Here is a 22,457-nt window from a genome sequence, read left to right as displayed (position 1 = left end):
GCACTCCACATGACTGTAGAGTTATTATCTCATCACAGTCATTAGGCCTATAACACACTCCTAATCTCATTAGGAGTGTGTTATAGCACATGACAGCACGACAAAACAAATGGCCCTCAGTCCCCAGTGGCTTTCACTCCCCCTCTTGTGGCAGTGAGAGGATCACAATAGAAGCAGAGGGTGCTAAGAATCTCTGGGTATGACCAGTTGCCATGCATGGAAACTGAATTTCACCTGTTAGCATTAGCATTAGTAGAGGCATTTGATGCAAGAAAGCAAGCTTATGCAGCATCAGCCAAAAAAAAAAAAAAAAACCACTTCCACTTCACCCCTCTGTTCGTTCAAAATACCTGTCCAGCTGAGCCTTCAACTTATTTAGGCTATCAAGTTCCACGACAAGGGATGGAAGTCTGTTCCACCAACCAACCACCCGCTGACCAAAGGCAAATTTCCGCACGTCTATCCTACATCTGTCTTTCCTCAATTTGAATTTATGCCCTCTCAGGTGATTATTCTGAGCGAGAGGAGGAATCCCATCAGCATTGAGCATGCTCAAACCATTCAAGGCTTTATACACCTCTATCAGATCACCTCGCTGGTGCCTAGTCTCCAGACACTAATTTGCAAAACTTAAGCCTTTCTTCGTAAGAGCACCCCTTTGTTCGATTCACTAATCTTGTTGCCCTTCTCTGTACTCGTTCCAGCAGCTCTACATCTTTCTTGAAATGAGGCCTCCAGACCTGTATACAGTACTCTAGGTGTGGCCTAACCATTGCCTTATACAAGGGAATAATCACCTCCTTATCCCTGCTGGAAAAATTCCTGTATATCATTGACAATACTCCATGAGCTACTCTTGCAGCCCATCTGCACTGCTCAGAGAACTTCATATCTGCCTGCACAACCACCCCCAGGTCCCTTTCATTCTCTACCACTGTCAGTGTAGTACCACAGAGTTGATACGTTGCTCTGCGGTTGCTGTTTCCCATGTGTAGTATTTTACATTTGTCAATGTTAAACTTCATTTGCCACCTCTCAGCCCATCTGCTCAACCTTTCCAGATCCTGTTGCAGCAGCATAGTGTCAGTAGTGTCCTTGACAACCCTGCCAACCTTTGTATCGTCTGCAAACTTCGACATTAAGCTTGATATACACTCATCAATATCATTTATGAATACAGAAAACAATAATGGACCCAACACTGAGCCCTGAGGGACTCCACTAATAACATTAGTCCACATGTTACAACATAAAGATTGCTCATCGGTGAAGACGGGATATTAGAGCTGGAAAAGGAATTATAAAATGTGAATTGGAATATCACCGATTTAAACAAGAAGAAGAAATGGATCACTTATAAGTTTATCAAGTGGAAATCTGCTATATACCAATGGAAACAGTGAAAGGAGTGAAGATGGAGTTGGCTTTCTGGTCCATAAAGATATAAAAAACAACACTGTGGAATTCAAAAGTACATCACCAAGGGTGTCAAGACTACTCAGGATTTCTAAGAGGTACAAGCTAAAGATTGTAATGATTTATGCACCAACATCGAGCCATGATGACGAAGAGGATGAAAAATTTTCATCGAAATTGAGTCTTCTAGATGAGCAGAAAACCCACTACACTATCATTATGGGGGACTTCAATGCAAAAGGTTGGAAAGAGACAAAACAGCAAAGAAAGGTGAACTAAAGAAAATTTTGGAATTGGTGAAAGAAATGAAAGGCTTGTGGAATTTGCAGAATCTCGAGGATTGTCAATAAGGAACACTTTTTCCAAGAAAAGAGTGAACAGAAAGTGGACATGGAAGAGCCCAAATGGATTAACAATTAATGAAATAGACTTCATCCTCACTAACAGAAGATATATCGCAAATGATGTTACCGTCCTGAACAAGGTAAATGTTGAAAGTGATCACAGAATGGCAAGATGCATACTTGATATAGATGTAAGAAAAGAAAGGAAAAAACTGACTCAAGTAAATAATACGAAGGTCTTTGAGATAACAGAAGAGGAGAAAAAGCAGTATGTACTGGAACTTAAGAACGAGTTTGAGCTTCTGCAGACTGCTCAGGACCAAGATATCGACGAGGAATATTACAACTTTCTGAAAGTGATAAAGCCCAAGAAACCTACAGGTAAGAAGAAATCCAAAGAAAAAATTTGTCAAGAAAAAATTGTCATGATGAACCGAAGATGACAAATGAAGAGGAAGATAAACACTGACAAAGAGAAAATTGAGTATATTGAGTTATGCAAAGCCATTAGAAAGAGACACAGAGGGGACATAATAAGATTTAACATAAGAAAAGAAGAAAAAGCATTAAAGGAAAACAAAGGACTTAAATTAGCAGCCATGAGCAGTAATATAGAAAGACAAATGATACTGAAACTGAAGAATAGCGATGGTGTACTTATAAATAGCAGAGAAGGCCTTAATTCAAATAGCAGAAGACTACTATAGAGAATTATACAAGGAGCGAGGGATGATGCCAGCAGTGGGGAAGATAGATCGCAAATTAGTAACACATACGACATACCCGATATCCTTCCCGATGAGGTAGAACATGCATTGAAGAAAATGAAGTTACTGCAGAGTTGTTAAAAAATGCATTAGAAAAGGGGTGATGCTTAAAGAGTGGAATAATCAATCACATTTCTGTTGCATAAGAAAGGAGATAAATCAGAAATTGGAAATTATAGACCAATTAGCTTGTTATCCCACATCTACAAGTTGTTCACAAGGGTCATTACTAACAGATTAGAAAGAATACTTGATGAAATCAACCGAAAGAGCAAGCTGGCTTTAGGACAGGATTCTCAACTATGGATCACCTTCATGTAATATCACAGCTAATGGAGAAAGCAAATGAATATAAAACACCATTTTAAAAATGAATTTAAATTCATTATAAAGTGAATATAAAAAACTTTTCATAATCCAAAAATGCATGGCATTTGTGGATTATGAAAAGGCATTTGACTCCATAGAGCATAAGGCAATGTTTCAGGCACTGGAAAGACAAGTAGTAGATACCCCATATATTATGATTTTGAAGAAAATATATCAGAATGCTACCTACTTTATTAGACTAGACAAAGACAGTACCAAATTTAAAATTGGGATAGGAGTTCAACAAGGAGACACAATCTCTGAAGTTGTTTACTGCTGTCCTGGAGGTAGCTTTCAGAAGATTAGACTGGTTGCAGAAAGGAGTCAACGTGAGTGGAAAGTACCTAAACCATTTATGACTTGCAGATGACATTGTGGTCATAAGCCACGATCCCAAAGAATTAAGAGGAAAATCTTAATCAGTTATGCAGAATTACTAAGGATTTTGGACTAAAGATGAATATGGCTAAAACAAAAGTAATGATGAACAAGTATGCCATAGAAAGGGATATAATGATTGAAGGAGCAGTTATTGAAAAGGTGGAGGTAATTGTGCAGGCAGATATGAAGTTCTCTGAGCAGTGCAGACGAGCTGCAAGAGTAGCTCATGGTGTCTTGTCAATGATATACAGGAATTTTTCTAGCAGGGACAGGGATGTGATTATTCCCTTGTATAAGGCATTGGTCAGGCCACACCTTGAGTACTGTATACAGGTCTGGAGGCCTCATTTCAAGAAGGATGTAGAGCTGCTGGAACGAGTACAGAGAAGGGCAACAAGATTAGTGAATGGAACAAAGGGTTGCTCTTACGAAGAAAGGCTTAAGTTTTGAAATTACAGAGCCTGGAGACTAGGCATCGCCGAGGTGATCTGATAGAGGTGTACAAGGCTTTGAATGGCTTGAGCATGCTCAATGCCGATGGAATTCTTCCTCTTGCTCAGAATAATCACCTGAGAGGGCATAAATTCAAATTGAGGAAGGACGGATGTCGGATAGATGTGCGGAAATTCGCCTTTAGCCAGCGGGCAGTTGGTTTGTGGAATAGACTTCCATCGCTTGTTGATGAAGTTGATAGCCTAAACAAATTTAAGGCTCAGCTGGACAGGTATTTCGAACGAATTGAGGGGTGAAATGGGAGTAGTGGTTGTTTTTTTTTTTTTTTTTTCTTTTTTTTTTGGCTGATGCTGAATAAGCTTGCTTTCTTGCATCATATGCCTCTACTAATGCTAATGCTAATGCTAATGCTAATGCTAACAGGTAGTTCTCGACTTTACAAGTTAATTCGTTCCTAGTGCACGCACTTAAAGAGAAAACTCGTAAAGCGGGAATTTTTTTTCCCATAGACATAAGGTTAAAAATAGGGTTTACACTCTCAACAATGAAATTAGTTAGCTAATTAGTTCATGTTTAAACAATGATTGATTTATCGAAAGAAATGAAAACGTAGCCTGTAAAATCGAGCAAATTATAATAATAGAGAAATTATTTACGACTTACAAAAATGTTAAAGAATGTTTATTCTTCATAATCATCGACTAAATGCACACTCGTTGATCACTCATTATTGGCTCAGCACTCGTTGGTTTGTTGCACAAGGAGTCGTCTTCTTCAGAAATGCTTCAAGAGGCATTTATTTTCAAGATAATCTTCTCTTTTTATAAATTTTAATAGCATGCATTAGCATTTTTTAATGGCACACACACAAATTGCAACTAACACAATTTGTGTGGAGTAACAAGTTTACGAAGGTTAAAAGAAATGAAAAGAAGATTCTGAAAACTTATTTATGTTTTTTATACGATTGAAGACTTCAGTCTTCAATTGTATATCAATGTAATTGAAGACACCAGCAGTATGCTAGCTAAATTAGTGCGCTATTAAAATTAATTAATAAAGAAGGTTTTCGGGAGTGTTGCTCAAAAAGAAGTTATATTTTAGATAAAATAAGTGTGGGTGAGTGATAGGTTAAGATTTGGGACCTAAAGGTGGTTTTATTTTTCGGACTGTGAACTTTTTTAAAATGGCTATCATTATTATGTTCAGACGTAGGAAAACAGGAAATTTCAAGGTCATTAAATTTTTAAGGAACTATAATCAGTCACTGGGAATTCTTAGTAGAATAGTTGTGCTACCTGATAGCTTTGATGTAGAAGTTTTCAGGATACCAAATTGTATTTAAAAATACTCACATGTTGCTGAGTTATACATTATTGGTATTTTCAAGGTCACAGTAATTCTATCGAGTCAGCCATTTGGATGTTTCCAGGAGATAAAGGAACTACAGCAGTGCCACCTGCTTGTTCAGTGGTGACTAGAAATTCGGCATAAATTCCATAAAATTATTAAATTGTGACATCACGAGGAAGCTTCATCACTGAATAAGAGCTACTCCACATGGCTACGGCAGGTTTAGTAGATCAGCAGGTTAAATCCCAAGCCCAGATAAATTATTATTATTATTATTAGCCATATGGTACAAGGAAGCCTGAGGCTTATGCTGCACCAGCCAAAAAAAAAAAAAATTTCTGAATTACCCTGAGAGAGAGAGAGAGAGAGAGAGAGAAGGGAATCACCAAGAAAGGGAAGAATAATGATATCCAGCTCAAGACCCTGGGTGTGCCAAGCCCATACTCACCAGATGTGAGCCCCTGGGGTAATGGTGAGGGTTGACGTCAGGAAGGGCCGGTCGTAAAAACTATGCCAAAACCAATAGATGTGTTCCAGTTAAGTTAATCGAACTAGAGGAGAAGAAGAGGATGTAAAGTGTGAATTGGCAACATTGAATGCCGACCCCATATAACGTGGGAAAGGGCAAAGACAAAGAAGAAGATACGATTGAAGACTTCAGTAAAGGGGAAACACATTTCACCATAATAACGTAAAAAAACCACACAATTCCAGCTATCGGTATTTTCGCAATTGCAAGAAGATTGAATTGACTACCCGTTTATAATTGCTTGCAGTAAGAGAAAAGCCCAATAAACCGGAAAGTGAAACTATTTTTATTGTTTTATGGTTGTGACCTCCAGAAATGTGCTTTAGAAAAATATCACAAAGGCATTTAAAATTGATTCTTATAACGGAACATATGATAACGATGAAAGTGTAGTGCATTTTAATGATTTCAATTGGTAACTAATACAATTTACAAACCATGCTCATGACCTTTTATATAGCCTTAAGGTCATGCTCGTGACCTTAAAAATGACATTTTAGAGAGATAAGTAGCTTAGTTATACAGTGAAAATCTGAACTTTCGAGATCTTGAAACGAATTACCAAAAAAAACAGTGTTATTGGGTTCAAATTACAATATTTTAACGATATGACGGTGTCTCTGGAACTGATTAATATCGTAAAGCGGGATACACTGTATTGTATAGCTATGCACGTGGTTTAGAATGCAGTATTTATGAATGTTTAACATTCATTTTTTGCAATTAATGTTCATATTTTCAATTTTGTTGATACTTAATACTTGGGAAAAAAAAACTCATAAAGCGAGAACTGCCTGTACTTATCTGGGACAAGTCATTAGCTGTAATAATGATAAATGGCTGGAAATCAAGAGAAGAATAAATTTTGGATGGATAGCATTCAGGAAATATGGTCACATACTGAGGAGCAATATCCCAATTTGTCTGAAACATAAAATAATGAACCAATGTATACTCCCCACCATGACTTATGGAAGTGAAACTTGGGCACTCGCCAAAAGAATGGAATAGAAGTTGAGAACTACACAGCGAAGAATGGAATGAATTATATTGGGAATCAGATTGTTAGATAAGAAGAGAAACACATAGATTAAGCAGCAAACTGAAGTAAAGGACATTCTTATCAAAACTAAACTAAAATGTTCTTGGGCAGGACATAGCTCGAACACATGACAGATGGACTAAGAGAATAACAGAATGGTACCCAAAAGGAGCTAGAAGAAAACCTGGAAGACAATGATGGAGATGGACAGATGAAATTCATGAGTTTATGGGTAGCAAATGGATGGCCATTGCACAAAACAGAAGGAACTGGAAAGTTGCTGGAGAGGCCATCATCCTGCAATGGATTGAAAATGGCTGATAATGACCAACGTAACTTACACCCCGATGAACAGTGGTTTTCAGCTGATGTACAAGACCAGACTGACTGGGGTATGTTACAATATTTTTAACCTCGAGTGTTGAAAATGGCAGATATGGATTGAAAATGAATCTCATTTTTGTTTTCTTGGCATTTGTCATATCAATCTGACAACAGTGCATTGGCCACTCGTGTCCACTGGATACACTCCTTTCTATTTTATGTGCATCTTAACCAAGTGCAAATGCCACCCCCCCAGTCCTGTCTCTACAGACTACTTCCCATATTCACATTCTGGATCACTTATGAGTGAGACCATGTCTCTGATAACTCCACAGTTATCTGCATTTGATGAATACTTCAAATTCATTTACTATACTCCTAGCATTAGCAAACATACAAGTATATATGCAATTGTTTTTGCTCCTAGTAACCCTAACACAATCTATATATTTGCTTGTTCCACAAGGACCGTTGCTCTATATGTACTTGTTAATTAAATCCTCAGATCTCCTACTCTTAATAGCATTAGTGGCAAAGTGTACCAAAATACCACCATCAATGCCTTAGATGATAGTTGCTCTACACATCATCTACAGTACTATGGACTACTGTTATGAGTGGGGGAAACTAGAGGGCTCAGTTCTTTTCATCCTTTATTGTTTCTATTACTTATTAATGATATCAATGCGGGTATTTCAAATTTAAGGTCTAATTCTGCTGAAAAGATGGGCAGGGTAGTTAATGACAGTAGTCAGGGTATGCTACTTGATTACAACAGATCAATTATTTGGGGGCTGATAAATGGCAGCAGAGCTTTAACAATGGAAAATGCAAGGTGATTTTGCATCTGGGTAACAGTAATTTTAGAGTAATGTACCGATGGAGTACCACCAAACTCAAGACAAAAACAACTTGGAATTAACTAAACAATCTGATACGAAGTTTTCTTATCAGTGAGAACTAGGGCTTACAATACCGGTCAAAATCTTAATATCGATATTTTTAATTTATGAAACCAGGATACCAGTATTAATATTGGTTTTTTTAAACGTTTTTCTCAATAAATTTTGATGACAATTACGTGCAATAAAGTAAGGAAAAAAACAAGTACTGTAATTACTTGAATTCATGTTTTAAATAAACTTTTATTGCAATAATAAATATTCTGAAAAAAAAAAATCATTAAAATACAGTTATTCTAAAAACAAAATATTGTTACTGCAAAGTTCAGTTATGTTTAAGCATCCACACTACCTGTCTGAATAAAGTGAGCTCTTAAGAAACATAAGCAATCAATAGTATGATTGTTTAAAATGGATCTAATTTTGGTACATATTTTATTAGTGGCAGAAAACGCCCTTTCGGATTCTATTCTGGTACTATTTTCTGAGATAATCGTAGACAATCTCAGTCCATATTTTCTAGGCTTTGAACTTTTCTAGCAAAAGTTTAAAATATTTCATTAATTTCCAACTCAAGTTCATCTTTTGAAATCTCATTGGAGTCAGGCAATTTCTTATTTTAGAAAGAATTTGCAGCACACTGATGTTCCATTCCGTGTTGGTCTTCCATGGTTGAATTATGTTCATCATTTTCTGAAGAGAAAGATGTTTTATTAAGCGAAGTATAATTTTCACTATAGTATCTTTACTGAGTCGGGGAGAGAGAAAAGAGTGGGGATAAGGAATAAAGAAGAGAGTAAAGAGTGCAGTTAAGGAATTTTTCACATATATAAATGCAAAGAACAGAAGGCAAATCAGATTGGACCCTCATGTAATGGACGTGGGACAGTATTAGATACCACACAGCTGAAGTTGCAGATGAACTCAAAAGTTACTTTGCATTGATATTTACATAAAAATGAGATATTATGGAAGTGAAGTTGAAACAAAAATGTAATTAATAATGTTGAAATTTCAAATGAGAACTTAATGAGAACTTTCGCACCTACAGGCAAGTAAGGCTCCTGTGGTTGATGGCATATACCTTATAATCTTAAAGGAGGCGGCAAGTGAGTGCATTGAACCATTAAAGATAGTTATCAGAACATCACTGGACTCAGGAGAGATTCTGTTGGATTGGAACATAAAGGCAATTCTAGGAGTGTAATGGAATATTACCGACCGACCAGTCTAACTTCAGTAGTAGGGAAAATCATGAAGGCAATGATCAAGGGTGCAATTCATGATCATTTAGATGGAAATGGAATTCTGTAGGATACACAACATTGTTTTGTAAAGGGAAAATCATGTTAATTAATCTGGTTAGCTATTTTGACAGGGTCACTCAAGAGCTGGACTTTGGGAATAATTTCGACATTTGTTTACTTGGATTTCAGCTAAGCATTTGACTCAGTCCCACATGAGTGGTTACTTTATAAGTTGGAGCAGGCTGGAATCATCGCCTGGGCTAGCCACAGTGGGTAAAGTGCCTCCCTGGAAACCCAAAGGTCACAGGTTCGAATCCCGCCTAGGGCTTGGATCAGAGTAAAATGCAAAAACTTTGGGAGGTGCATTATGGCCAGAGAAGCCGATGTGCCAAGAACTAACAAAAAAAGGCTGGAATCATAGGTAAAATCCTTAGATGGATAGCATGATGGCACCAGGCAAAGGGTTGTGATAAATGGTTATTCCTCAGATTGGGTTAATGTAAGAAATGGGGTTCCCCAAGGATCAGTATTGGAACCACTGTTGTTTTTTATTGTGTGTGTGTGTGTGTGTGTGTGTGTGTGTGTGTGTGTGTGTGTGTGTGTGTGTGTGTGTGTGTGTGTGTGTGTTAATGTAAGAAGTGGGGTTCCCCAAGAATCAGTATTGGGACCACTGTTGTTTTTGATTATCTTAAATGACATCTATGAAGGGGGATGGAGGGGGTGATCTTTACTTCATCTTCAACTTGCAGATGAAGTAAAGATCAGTAGAGTAGTTAATGATTGCCACCAAGCAGAGCTTCTTCAGAGTGACCTAGATAGACTTCCAGGATGGTCAGAAAAGTGACAGCTATATGCTTTAATTCAGCAAAATGCAAGGTCTTACACCTCGGGAACAGCAACCCCAAAATAACTTATACACTTGGTGGAGTTGAACTAAAGTCAGTAGTTGAAGGACAGGACTTGGGAGTTATGATACAGTCAGACATGAAGTTGCCCGAGAATTGTGGGCAGGTTGCAATGTTGCCTTATCGATGATTTATCGAACATTTGCTAATAGAGATAATGACGTCATAATCACATAAAGGTGATTTTATAACCTTTATGTGATTAAATTAGAAGCAATTATGTTTTTTAAATTAGTACTGAAAAACCGGTATTTTTTGTATCAATACCGGAAAAAAAATGACCGGTATCCCAGTATTCGAGATCCCGGTATTGTAAGCCCTAGTGAGAACAAGCTGCTAGGATAGATCATGGGATTTTTGTAAATGATATACTAGAACCTTGTCAACAGAGATAGGCCAAATCTTAAATATTACCTATAGGCTTGGAGACCCCTATTCAGAAAAGATGCAGAACTGTTGGAATTAGTACAGAAAAGAGTGAACAAGACTGATTATGGACATAAATGAAGGGGCATTGATATCAAGAGAAACTTGAGTTTTATTAGCTATCAGTCTTTGGAAACCAGGTATTGGGGTGACCTGATACAAGTTTTTAAGGCCTTTAAAGGTCTGAGCAAACTAAATGTCACGGAATTTTTATGTTTAGTCATGTGACATACAAAAGGGTGCATAAATTTAAACTGAGAAGGAACAACTATAAACTAGATATCCAAAAATCTTCCTTCAATCAAAATGTGGTTGACCACTGGAGTACTCTTCTGACCTCCACCTACTTTTGTGACAGAAGTTTCATCTAAATTTATGGTGAGGATGTATAAAAATTTTATTAGATAAATGATGAAAGGCATTGGAATATTGCTTACTTTATTTTATTCATTTAATTTAAATGATTGATTTATTTTATTTTTGGGTGGTGCTACATAAGCTTGCTATAAAATTTATTTATTTTTTTTTATGAGGCTTCACTTTACAGTTATAAACAGTTAAGGACCGTATAACCACTGCACTTTATAGAGAGAGGAGTCCCTGATGCGTAAATCTAGCATTGGTCCTGATGGTTCTACAACAGGATTCTGAGCTCATAGGTGCCAAAAAGAAAAGCAAAAACAGAAATTTGCCTTTGAAGGGCACACAAATAAATATTATACAGGGTGTCTTAAAAATATTGGTACAAACCTTTAGGGGAGGTAGGTAACATCTAAAAGAATGTGAAACGCATAGGAACCCATAACCGGAAATGTCACCGTAAGTCAGTACACAGTGCTGTTCATCACTTCGTGAGAAGGAAAATTTCTGGTTTACTCAAGCAGTAGTCGCCGCACGAAGAGCATGCATCGATATATGAACTGTGAGCCGGCAGACATGCACCTAGTGTATGGATTAGCAGAGGGCAATGGACAAGCCACTCAACGAATTTATGGAGAACACTTCCCAGACAGACATGTACCGGACCACCATTTGTTTGCACACGTGCATCAAAATTTGTGTGATTATGGGTCATTTAGAGGTAACAGAAGTAGTGTGGGCAGACCACGTTCGACACAAACTCCCACCATGGAAGAAAGTGTGTTGAGTGCCATCCAGAATAATCCTACTACCAGTGCACGTGCCATTGCCTCTGCCTTAGGAGTGTCTCGTTGCAGTGTACAGCGTGTCTGGCATGACGATTCCTTACACTCCTTTCACCTCCAAAGGGTTCGGTTACTGCTCCCCCAAGATCATCCTGCACGTGTGGCTTTTGCGCAGTGGTTTCTCCAAGAAAGTGCTCAAGACTTGAATTTTCTCGCCTATGTTTTGGTCACGGATGAGGCTTATTTCACTCGGGAAGGCTTATTCAATCAGCAAAATGCTCATGTGTGGGCTCACAACAACCCACACGGAGTGCGCCCCCATGCGGCACAACATCACTTCGCAATAAATTTGTGGGCAAGTATGGTCGATGACTGCTTAGCCGGCTCATACCTGTTACCATCACGCATGAACTCTGCTAAATATCGGATCTTTCTTGAACAAATTCTACCAGGGTTACTTGACGATGTACCAGCAAATGTGAGACTCAACATTTGGTTTCAACATGATGGAGCGCTGCCCATTATGGGAAAGTGTGTTCGTGACCATTTCAACAGGCGTTTTTGGGTGTCGATGGATTGGCCGTGGTGGGAGTGCTGTGGCTCAAGGGAGAACTGAGGGGGGCAGTTGACCCTCTGATCACAGCCTTTTAAAATGCACTGCTTGCATGATGTTTGTAGAGTATTTGGGTACAGGACATGACAGGGCGGGACATGCCATGGGGGATGTCTGTGTGTGCGCGATGTAAGGAGTGTAAGGAAATCAGGCGACAACTCAGCATTGTTATGGGACTATATGAGAACTTGAAGGACAGCGTGGATGCCCTCGAAGGATATAAATTTAGGGGCCCCATCAAGCTCGCAGCTACCCACATCAACGCCAGAGCTTGCACTTGGTCATCACACAACACAGCGGAAACCCCCAAGGCAGAATGCGGTGGTCCAACAGGAACTAGTAGTTGTTGGCAACTCTATTGTCAGGGAAACGGGGAACATGCTTTGTAAAAAGGTTAGGTGGAACAGGACCAGGGTATGTCTACAAGGGTCAAAGGTTGATGACGTTATAGAGTGGATATCATCTTTTAAGGGCACAAAAGGTGATATAGTTGTACACATTGGCACTAATGATATTAAGAGTAGGAGACGAGCAGAATTACTTAACAAGTACAGGTCACTGTTGAAAAAAAGCCATGAATTAGGGTTGAATTTGAAAGTGTGTGTAATTCTGCCAGGAAACAATAGGAGGGAGTATATGATGAGAGCCCTGTCGATCAATTTAGCCCTGGAAAAACAGTGCAAGGCTCAAGGGGTAGAATTTTTTTCAGCCTGGTCTGTACTTGTTAACAGGAGGAACGGCTTCTACAGAGAGGGGATACACTTAAATAGAAAGGGTGCAAGAATATTTGCTGATGCTATCAAGGCAGTGTTAGGTAGGTCGGAAAACTGCTAGGTTGGGGGGATACAAGGACTAATAGATTAACAGTAGCCAATGGCAGAGGTGGAAAGTGATTCTTGCACTGCTCCTATTGGAATCAGCAGCAGCCTGGAAAACAAGATGCAGGATATTTCAGAAACTGAGTCATTGCGGTACAAGTAAACACATGGGTTGTGCTAGGATAGCTAAGAATAGGAACAGGTGCATGTATACTTGTGTTTACACCAATCCTAGGAGTTTGGTAAATAAATTTGAAGATTTGATGAAACATCAAAGGCAAATATTGTTCGGATATCAGAGACGTGGTGTCACACAGATAAAAGGAATGCAGAACTGGAATTTGGGGAGTACAATGTGTACAGAAAGGATAGACAGGACAGGAAGGGAGGAAGTGTTATGCTATTAGTATAAAACACAAAATCCAAGGAAGTGAAGCCAGTCGACATCGTTGGACAGTGCAGTGTCGAGTCAGTTTGGTGTGACATAAGCATTGGAAGATCAAAATTGAGAGTAGGAGTGTGCTATAGGCCTAATGACTCTGATGAGTATAATAAGAAAAATACAGGGAAATAGAGTGGGCCAGTAAATCAGAGAGCCTTATAATGGGGGATTTTAATTTCCCAGATATTGACTAGAATTTGTGGGTTGGTCACTCACAAACTAGCAAGGTTTTTGTGGATTTAGTGGATGATTTGTGGATTTATTGGTTAGTTTTCTACATCAGCATGTTCGGAAGGCAACTAGAGGGAGTAATACTCTTGATCTGATTATCAGTAGTGATTCTTCATGCATTAAGAATCTGCAGATAAAGGAACCACTAGGTGGCAGTGAACACAGTGTGCTGAAGTGGGATTTACTCAAAGAGGTAACTACCTCAGGGATAAAGGGAAGGGTTTTTGCTTTCGTAAAGGCAACTACGATGGTCTGAGACAGTATTTAAATTCTATAGAGTGGGACCAACTAATGATGTTACCAACAGCAAATTCAAAATGGAAAGCATTCAAAGAACTGATCTTGGAAGCTACTAGGCTTACATACCAACTAAGAAATATTGTTCATGGTTTAGGCCTAAATGGATGTCAGATGAACTAATGAGACATATGGCAGAGAAGACAAATCGATGGGATACATAAATTAATGGGTGACATGGAAGCCTATGATAGATATAAGCTGGTCTGTAACCAAGTCACAAAGGAGATTAGGCAGGCAAAGGCAGATTATGAGAAATCCTTGGCAAAGGATGCAAAGAAAAACATAAGAGTTCTTTACCTATGTAAACTCTAGAAGGAAAGGGATGAATCAGATTGGTCCACTGGATATTGATGGTTCAACAGTTGAGGATCCTGCTCAGGTGCCTAAAAAACTAAACAAGTATTTTGCATCACCATTCACACGAGGAATTATTCAGGAAGGGGAATGCCAGAGGTGAAGTAAACTCTGGCAGTGAGCTAGATGATTTTGTAATAACTGAGAGAAAAGTGGAGGAGAAATGGTTGAGGATAAACAAAAAAGGCACCTGGGGTGGATGGGAACTATCCAGTTATATTGAAGGAGGCAGTAAAGGAAGTAAGCAAACCCTTAGCAATTATTATGAGAGCTTCTTTCGACTCAGGGGAGGTACCCATAGACTGGAGATGTGCAAATGTGACCACAATTCACAAAGGAGAATCAAAGGCTGATACAAGTAATTATAGACCTGTCGGTTTAACTTCTATTCCAGGAAAATTAATGGAGGCACTGGTTAAAGAAGCACTGCAGGATCATCTAGACAAGACTTCAGTTATAGCTCGGACACAGCATGGTTTTGTTAAGGGGAAGTCTTGCCTGACCAATTTGATTGGATACTATGATGCAGTCAGAAAAGAACTGGATGAAGGGAATAACTTTGATATTATATATTTGGATCTTAGAAAGGCTTTTGATACTGTTGTACATGGAAGACTGCTGCACAAATTGGAGAAGTATGGCATTGGAGGCAAATTGCTGCTATGGATAAAGGGATAGTTGAGTGGGAGACTATCCCTTTATCCATAGGAGATTAGGCAGGCAAAGGCAGAATATGAGAAATCCTTGGCAAGGGATGCAAAGAAAAATAGAAAAGAGTTCTTTACCTATGTAAACTCTAGAAGGAAAGGGATGAACCAGATTGCGCTAAAGAGAGTGGTAATCAATGGACACTGCTCATCGTGGACTAATGTTATTAGTGGAGTCCCTCAGGGTTCAGTGTTGGATCCATTATTGTTTCCCGTATTTATAAAATATACTGATGATGGTATATCAAGCTTAATGTCCAAGTTTGCAGACAATACAAAGGTCGACAGAGTTGGTAAGGACACTATTGACGCTATGCTGCTGCAACAGGATCTGGAAAGGTTGAGCAGATGGGCTGAGAGGTGGCAAATCAAGTTTAACATTGACAAATGTAAAGTACTACATAGGGGAAACAGCAACCCCAGAGCAACGTATCAACTCTCAGGTACTAGAGTGACATATATAGTGTGCATAGTGTTAGGGTCGGGCGCCACCTGTGGTTTCCCACATCTGCGCCATATGTACACTGTGAAGAAATACAGAACACTGTAAATGCCAGAAAAAGTGTAGTGTGTTGAGTGTGTAGTTTTGTGTTGGGTTCTGTTGTGTGTCCTGGCATTTGGCCGCAGGGCCCCTGGTGGAACCCCACGTTGCCCGCACACACCACTAGGAGGTAGCCAGGCTGCCCATTATTCTCTGGCAGGTCTCCGTCAGGGTCGCCTGAGCTTCCTGAACGGAGACCAATTAAAAAAAAAATAATAATAATAATAAAAAAATAATAATAATAAAAAATAAAAATAAAAAAAAAAATTTTTAAAAAATAATAATAATAATAAACAAAAAAAATAAAAATAAAATAAAATAAAAAAAATAATAATAAAATATAAAAATAAAAAAAAAATAATAATAACAAATAAATAAAAAAAAAAAACCCGATGATAATAAAAATAATAATAAAATAAATAAAAAAAAATAATAAAAAAAAAATAAATAAATAAATAAAATAAAAAAAATAATAAATAAAATAAAAAAAATAAAAATAAATAAAAAAATAAATAAATAAAAATAAAAAAAAAATAAATAAAAAAAATAAAAAAAAAATAAATAATAAAAAAAAAGTACTAGAGTGACAGTGGGAGAGAATGAAAAGGATCTGGGGGTAATTGTGCATACAGATATGAAGTTCTCTGAGCAGTGCAGACGGGCTGCAAGAGTAGCTCATGGAGTATTGTCAATGATATACAGGAATTTTTCTAGCAGGGATAAGGAGGTGATTATTCCCTTGTATAAGGCTATGGTCAGGCCACACCTTGAGTACTGTATGCAGGTCTGGAGGCCTAATTTCAAGAAGGATGTAGAGCTGCTGGAACGAGTACAGAGAAGGGCAACAAGATTAGTGAATGGAACAAAGGGTTGCTCTTACGAAGAAAGGCTTAAGTTTAATAGTCACCTGAGAGGGCATAAATTAAGATTGAGGAAAAACAGATGTAGGATAGATGTGCGGAAATTTGACTTTAGCTAGCGGATAGTTGGTTGGTGGAACAGACTTCCATCCCTTGTGGAAGTTGATAGCCTAAATAAATTTAAATCTCAGCTGGACAGGTATTTCGAACGATCGGAGGGTGAAATGGAAGTGGGTTTTTTTTTTTTTTTTTTTTGACTGATGCTGCATAAGCTTGCTTCCTTGCATCGTATGCCTCTACTAATGCTAAGACTGAGTGGTAATCAAGGGACACTGCTCTTCATGGACTAATGTTATTTACAGAGTCCCCCTGGGTTCAGTGTTGGGTCCGTTGTTGTTTTCTGTATTCATTAATGATATTGATGATGGTATATCAGACTTAATGTCCAAGTTTGCAGATGATACAAAGTTCGGTAGGGTTGTTAATGAAACTAATGACAGTATGCTGCTGCAACAGGATATAGAAAAGTTCAGCAGATGGGCTGAGAGGTGGCAACTGAAGTATGACATTGACAAATGTAAAGTACAGCATATATGAAGCAGTAACCCCAGAGTAACGTATCAACTGTGTTGTACTACACTGAAAGTGGTAGAGAATGAAAAGGACCTGGGGATAATTGTGCAGGCAGATATGAAGTTTTCTGAGCAGTGCAGATGGTCTGCAAGAGTAACTCATGGTGTCTTGTCAATGATACACAGGAATTTTTCTAGCAGGGATAAGGAGGTGATTATTCCTTTCTATAAGACAATGGTCAGACCATACCCTGAGTACTGTATACAGGTCTGGAGGTCACATTTTAAGAAGGATGTAGAGCTGTTTGAACGAGTAGGGCAACAAGATTAGTGAATGGAACAAAGTGTTGCTCGTATGAAGAAAGGCTTAAGTTTTGCAAATTAGAGTGTGTGGAGACTAGTCACCTGCAAGGTGATCTGATAGAGGTGTATAAAGCCTTGAATGGTTTGAGCATGCTCAATGCTGATGGGATTCTTTCTCTTGCTCAGAATAATCACCTCAGAGGGCATAAATTCAAATTGAGGAAGGACAGTTGTAGGATGGATGTGCAGAAGTTTGTCTTTAGCCAGCGGGTTGTTGATTGCTGGAACAAACTCCCATCGTCATAGAAGTTGATAGTTTAAATAGATTTAAGGCAGAACTAGACAAACATTTGGCGCATGTGGATGGGTGAAATAAGGGTTTTTTTTTTTGTTTTTTTTTTTTGGCTGATGCTATATAAGTTTGCTTTCTAGCATGTGCCTTTGCTAATGCTAACTTCATATAAAAAAAAAAAAAAAAAAAGGCGGTTAGGACTTTAGCTCCCCAAGCAGATGCATCTGCATTCCCCTCCCCTCGCTTACCAACAAAAAAAACCGCCACCCGGATCTGTTAACTTTAGCTGTGATCCAAGGAGATTATTTTCACTCATCCTGTCAATCATACTAGCAGCGATGATTATTTACCTACTAACCTATCAGGGTACTTCTCTATTATCCCCTCGCCAGTGTAACTTACAAATCTAACCTAATTTATGTAAAAATAAATATATACACTGGCAAAAAGATAGCGGATATCAGCATATCTAACAGGGCAAATAATTCATGATAATTATTTGCTATAAATTAAGATTATGAATATACAGAAGGCCGAAAGGTACACAATAATGGCACTGATTCCGTTATCACGCTCTAGATGGCACACAAAATTATACCAATATATATGCGTGTGATTTTGCTTATGTACGTAAATAAATGTTAGTACTCACGACAACTTTCGGGAAGTAGAAGCCATTACTCGGAATGGAAAATCTGGTACGATCCCAAGAGTACAAAGTGGTCATTTACCTGCAAACATATTAACCAGCTGGATTTCGTTGTTCACTTTTACTAAAGGTTTCATGCAAAAATAAATAAAACCCCTTAATCAACACATATCACCTCATCGCAAGCCACTACGAATGGCACTAACAAGCTGCACGAAGGATACATTTAAGCATTGTAAGCGAAACTACAACCATACTGCCGGTATTGTACATCTCTGATTTGTTATTAATGTTCACCCATCCTCATTGGTGTCGTTTGAGTAGTAAATTAAAAAATTTTAAAAATTAAAAAATATTGAATAAATAAAAGAGAAATAAATTTCACCATATATCCAGTAGTCTGCACTTGTATCATTTTGTATTTTGGTGTTTATAGGGTTTTTGGAATATCTGCAACATAGCCATATTGCGCCGTATATGTATTATGTCTGTATATTGCTTGTTTTCTGTGGTCGATTTTCTGTTTGCTAAAACCCAGTTTCCGGAAGAAAACCAAGCTACCCTCGCCTGAGACGGGCTAAATTAACCACGTTGTGAACAAAGATTAATAAAAATTTCATCGTTTTCATTGACTGATTTCCAACTAGGGTCTTTTTTCCCCTTGTGAGGAGGGCAGCACCAACTTTGCTACGCACGAAGGCCACGCATATAGCACAGTTATTATCATCACTGTTCTCCAAACTATGTACTTGGAAAAGGCAGGGGATCGAATCCTGTCAATGACACAGAAACATCTATGGGTTTTTTTTTTTTTTTTTTCATGCCTGACTTAATCGGTCTCAGGCGTGATAAACCTTGTGGACTTCAAGGTTTATCCCTGGGAAATCTCGCATTTTTTTGTCCAGCAAAACAAGCAAACCGCCTGTAAAACACATGCAATTTATGGATAAAATAAACATGGTATTAAAAGTTCGATCTTGAGGGGCCCTAAAAATATAGCTATATATCCGGTATTGCTGGGGTGAGGAAGGCCTCCGATGCTTCTTATCATGCACAATTACATACCTGGTACCATATACACACTCCTGCCTAAACGTTTTGGAACCACTAATCGCTTTTCTTAATTTTCAGTTTTTATTAAAATCAGACCAGCTAGTTAACCAATTCTTATTAAAATATTTTCTGTTATATATAAAAATAGGGAAATGTTTCCCTATGAATTGGGAAGTAAATAGGGACGTATCATCTACTCCTCATGTATGCATCTACATTCACACATGAGGAGTTATTCAAGGAGAAGAAAGCCAGAGGGAGTAAAATGATTTTGTAATAACTGAGAGCAGAGTGCAGGAGAAATTGTTGAACTTAAACAGAAGAAGGGCACCTGGGATGGATGGGATCAATCCAGTTATATTAAAGGAGGTGGAAAAAGAAGTAAGCAAACCATTAGCCATAATTATAAGAGCATCCTCCGACTCAGAGGAAGTCCCCACGGACCACAGAGGTGCAAATGTATCTCCAATTCCAAAGGGTGACACGAGTAATTACAGATATGTTAGTTTAACTTCTGTTCTGGGAAAATAATGGAGTCACTGCTTAAAGAAGCATTGCAGAATCATCTAGACAAGACCACAGTTATAATTGAGACGCAGCATGGGTTTGCTAAGGGGAGGTCTTTCCTGACCAATTTAATTGCTTACTATGATATGTTTATTTAAGTTTTCACTAAAGTGCATATTTTCCGTTATTACGATGTGGGCACAAAGGAACTGGAGGTAAAAAAATAATTTTGATATAATCAACTAGGATTTCAGGAAAACTTTTGATACTATTGGAAAAGGAAGACCACTGTACAAATTTTAGCAGTATGGCATTACGGGCAAGTTGCTACAATAGATAAGAGGATGTTGGAGTAGAAGAAGACAGAGTGGTAAACGATAGATACAGCTCTTTGTGCACCAATGTTATTAGTGGAGCTCCCCAGGGTTTGGCATTTGGCCCATTGCTGTTTTGTATATTTGTCAATGATATTGATGAAGGCATATCAAACTTAATATCAAAGATTGCAGATGATACAAAGGTTGGGAGGGTTGTAAATAACAGTAATGACAATGTGATACTGCAACAGGATCTGAAAAATTTGGGCATATGGACTGAGAAGTGCCAACTGAAGTTTCACATTAACAAATCCAAAGTACTGCATATGGATAGCAGTAACCCCAGAGAAATCTAACAACTGGATGATGTTACACTCAGGGTAGTGGAGAATGAAAGAGACCTTGGGGTAATTGTGCAGTCAGATATGAAATTTTCTGAGCAGTGCAGAGAGGATTCTAAAGCAGATTATGGGATTTTGACAATGATATAGAGGAATTTTACGAGCAGGGATAAAGAAGTGATTATCCCTTTTGTATAAGGCAATGGTGAGGCCACACCTTGAATACTGGGTACAGGTCTGGAGGCCTCATTTCAGGAAGGATGTAGAATTGCTAGAAGAGTGCAGAGAATGTCAACAAGACTGGTGAGGGAAACAAAGCAGTATTCTTACGAAGAACGGACCAAATCCTGCAAATTACGGCTTCTGAATATTAGGCACCTGCAGGGAGATATGATTGAGGTGTACACGGCATTGAATGGATTAATGTATACACATCTGGAGTCCTCATTTTAGAAAGGATATAGAGCTGCTGGATGGGGTCAGAGAAGGGGAAAGAAATTGGTTAGGAGAAAAATGGGATTCTCTTAACAATAAAGGCTTAAGTTCTGCAAATTGTAGCATCTGAAGGGTAGAGACTAGGCACCTGGGAAGTGATCTGATTGAGGTGTATGAGGCTTTCAGTGGTTTGAGCAAGCTCAATATTCATGGAATTTTCACTTTTGCTCGGATTACACGACCGAGGGGGCATAAATTCAAATTGAGGAAAGACAGTTGTGGAATATATGTGTGAAAATTTGCCTTTTGCCAGCGGGTGGTTGATTGCTGGAATAAACATCCATCTGTCGTTGTGGCAGTTGATAAGTTAAGTAGATTCAAGGAATAACTGGACTAACTGTTGAAGCGAATGGTCTGCGCGTGTAACACAGTGGTATCGTAATCGTCCTCCCCATACCGGGTGGAAAAGGCCCGGATTTGAATCCCGTCAATGACGCGAGGAACTTCAATGCGATTTTTTCACTCTGTGGCTGAATTAAAAAAATAAATAAATTTTCTGTTTATACTCCGGGACGACCAAACGTGTTCATAAGATAGACAGAATACAAAAACCAGCACCGCATTCAGTAGTCACGGGCTTGAACCCCAAGTCACCAAAGTACGTGTATTTATGCACCCACGCGCCTGACCACTAGGCTACGGCAGCCTCATCGGTCTCACGCGTAGATTGCAAGATTTTCACCGTAGAAATTTGGTTTTTGTCGTCCTGCAAAACAAGTTACAGACACAAATACGAATTTATGTTATCAATTATGGGCTCACCCTAATATAATTTTTTTTTTTTTGTTGGAGCGATGGATAAATGAATTTTGGAAGTAGTAATAGTACTAGTGGCATGTGATGCAAGAAAGCCAAAAAAAAAAAAAATTTACAAAACAATTCCCTCTAAATGTTTGTCCAATTCCTCCTTAAATTTATTTAAACTATCAACTTCCACAACGACAGATGAAAGTTTGTTCAAGCAATTAAACACCCGCTGGCTAAAGGCAAATTTCTGTACATCTATGCTCCGTTAGGTTCGTAATCTGAGCAAGTGGAAGAATTCCAGCAGAAATCAGCGTGCTCAACCCATTCAAAACATTATACACCTCAATCAGATCACCTCGCAGGTGTCTAGTCTCCAACCGCTGCAATTTGCAGAACTTGTAGTCCACCATAGCCTAGTGGTCAGGAGCGTGGGTGCATAAGTTCACGTATCTTGAATGACCGGAGTCCAAGCCCGTGACTGCTGAATACGGTGCTGTTTCTTGTAATCTATCTATCTTGTCAACTCCTCTGAACGCTTGGTCGTCCCGGAGTATAAACAGAAAATTTAATTTAATTAAGCCGCTCTTGGTAAGAGGATCCTTTCATTCAGCTCACCAATCTTGTTGTCATTTTCTGAACAATTCTAAATCCTTCTACATCTAAAATTCTACGTCCTTCCTAAAATGAGGCCTCGAGATCTATATGCAGTACT

General features: G+C 38.5%; 1 protein-coding gene across 1 annotated transcript in view; it reads right to left on the bottom strand.

Moving 5' to 3' along the window:
- LOC150079065 (dnaJ homolog subfamily C member 5-like) overlaps positions 1-18,550 on the bottom strand; it is a 181,631-nt gene extending 163,081 nt beyond the window's left edge. Inside the window, exon 1 of the mRNA XM_090382579.1 lies at positions 18,289-18,550. Coding sequence (XP_090238705.1) covers positions 18,289-18,314 — 26 coding nt within the window. The 5' untranslated portion in view covers positions 18,315-18,550. The remainder of the gene's footprint in view (positions 1-18,288) is intronic.
- Between the last annotated feature and the right edge of the window lie 3,907 nt (positions 18,551-22,457).

The sequence above is a fragment of the Mastigoproctus giganteus genome, chromosome 10 (assembly GCF_048544385.1).
Source record: "Mastigoproctus giganteus isolate SK-2022 chromosome 10, ASM4854438v1, whole genome shotgun sequence".
In the NCBI taxonomy this organism is placed as follows: Eukaryota; Metazoa; Arthropoda; class Arachnida; order Uropygi; family Thelyphonidae; genus Mastigoproctus; species Mastigoproctus giganteus.
Note: the sequence above shows the minus strand (reverse complement) of the source record. Positions and strands in the feature narration are given on the sequence as shown.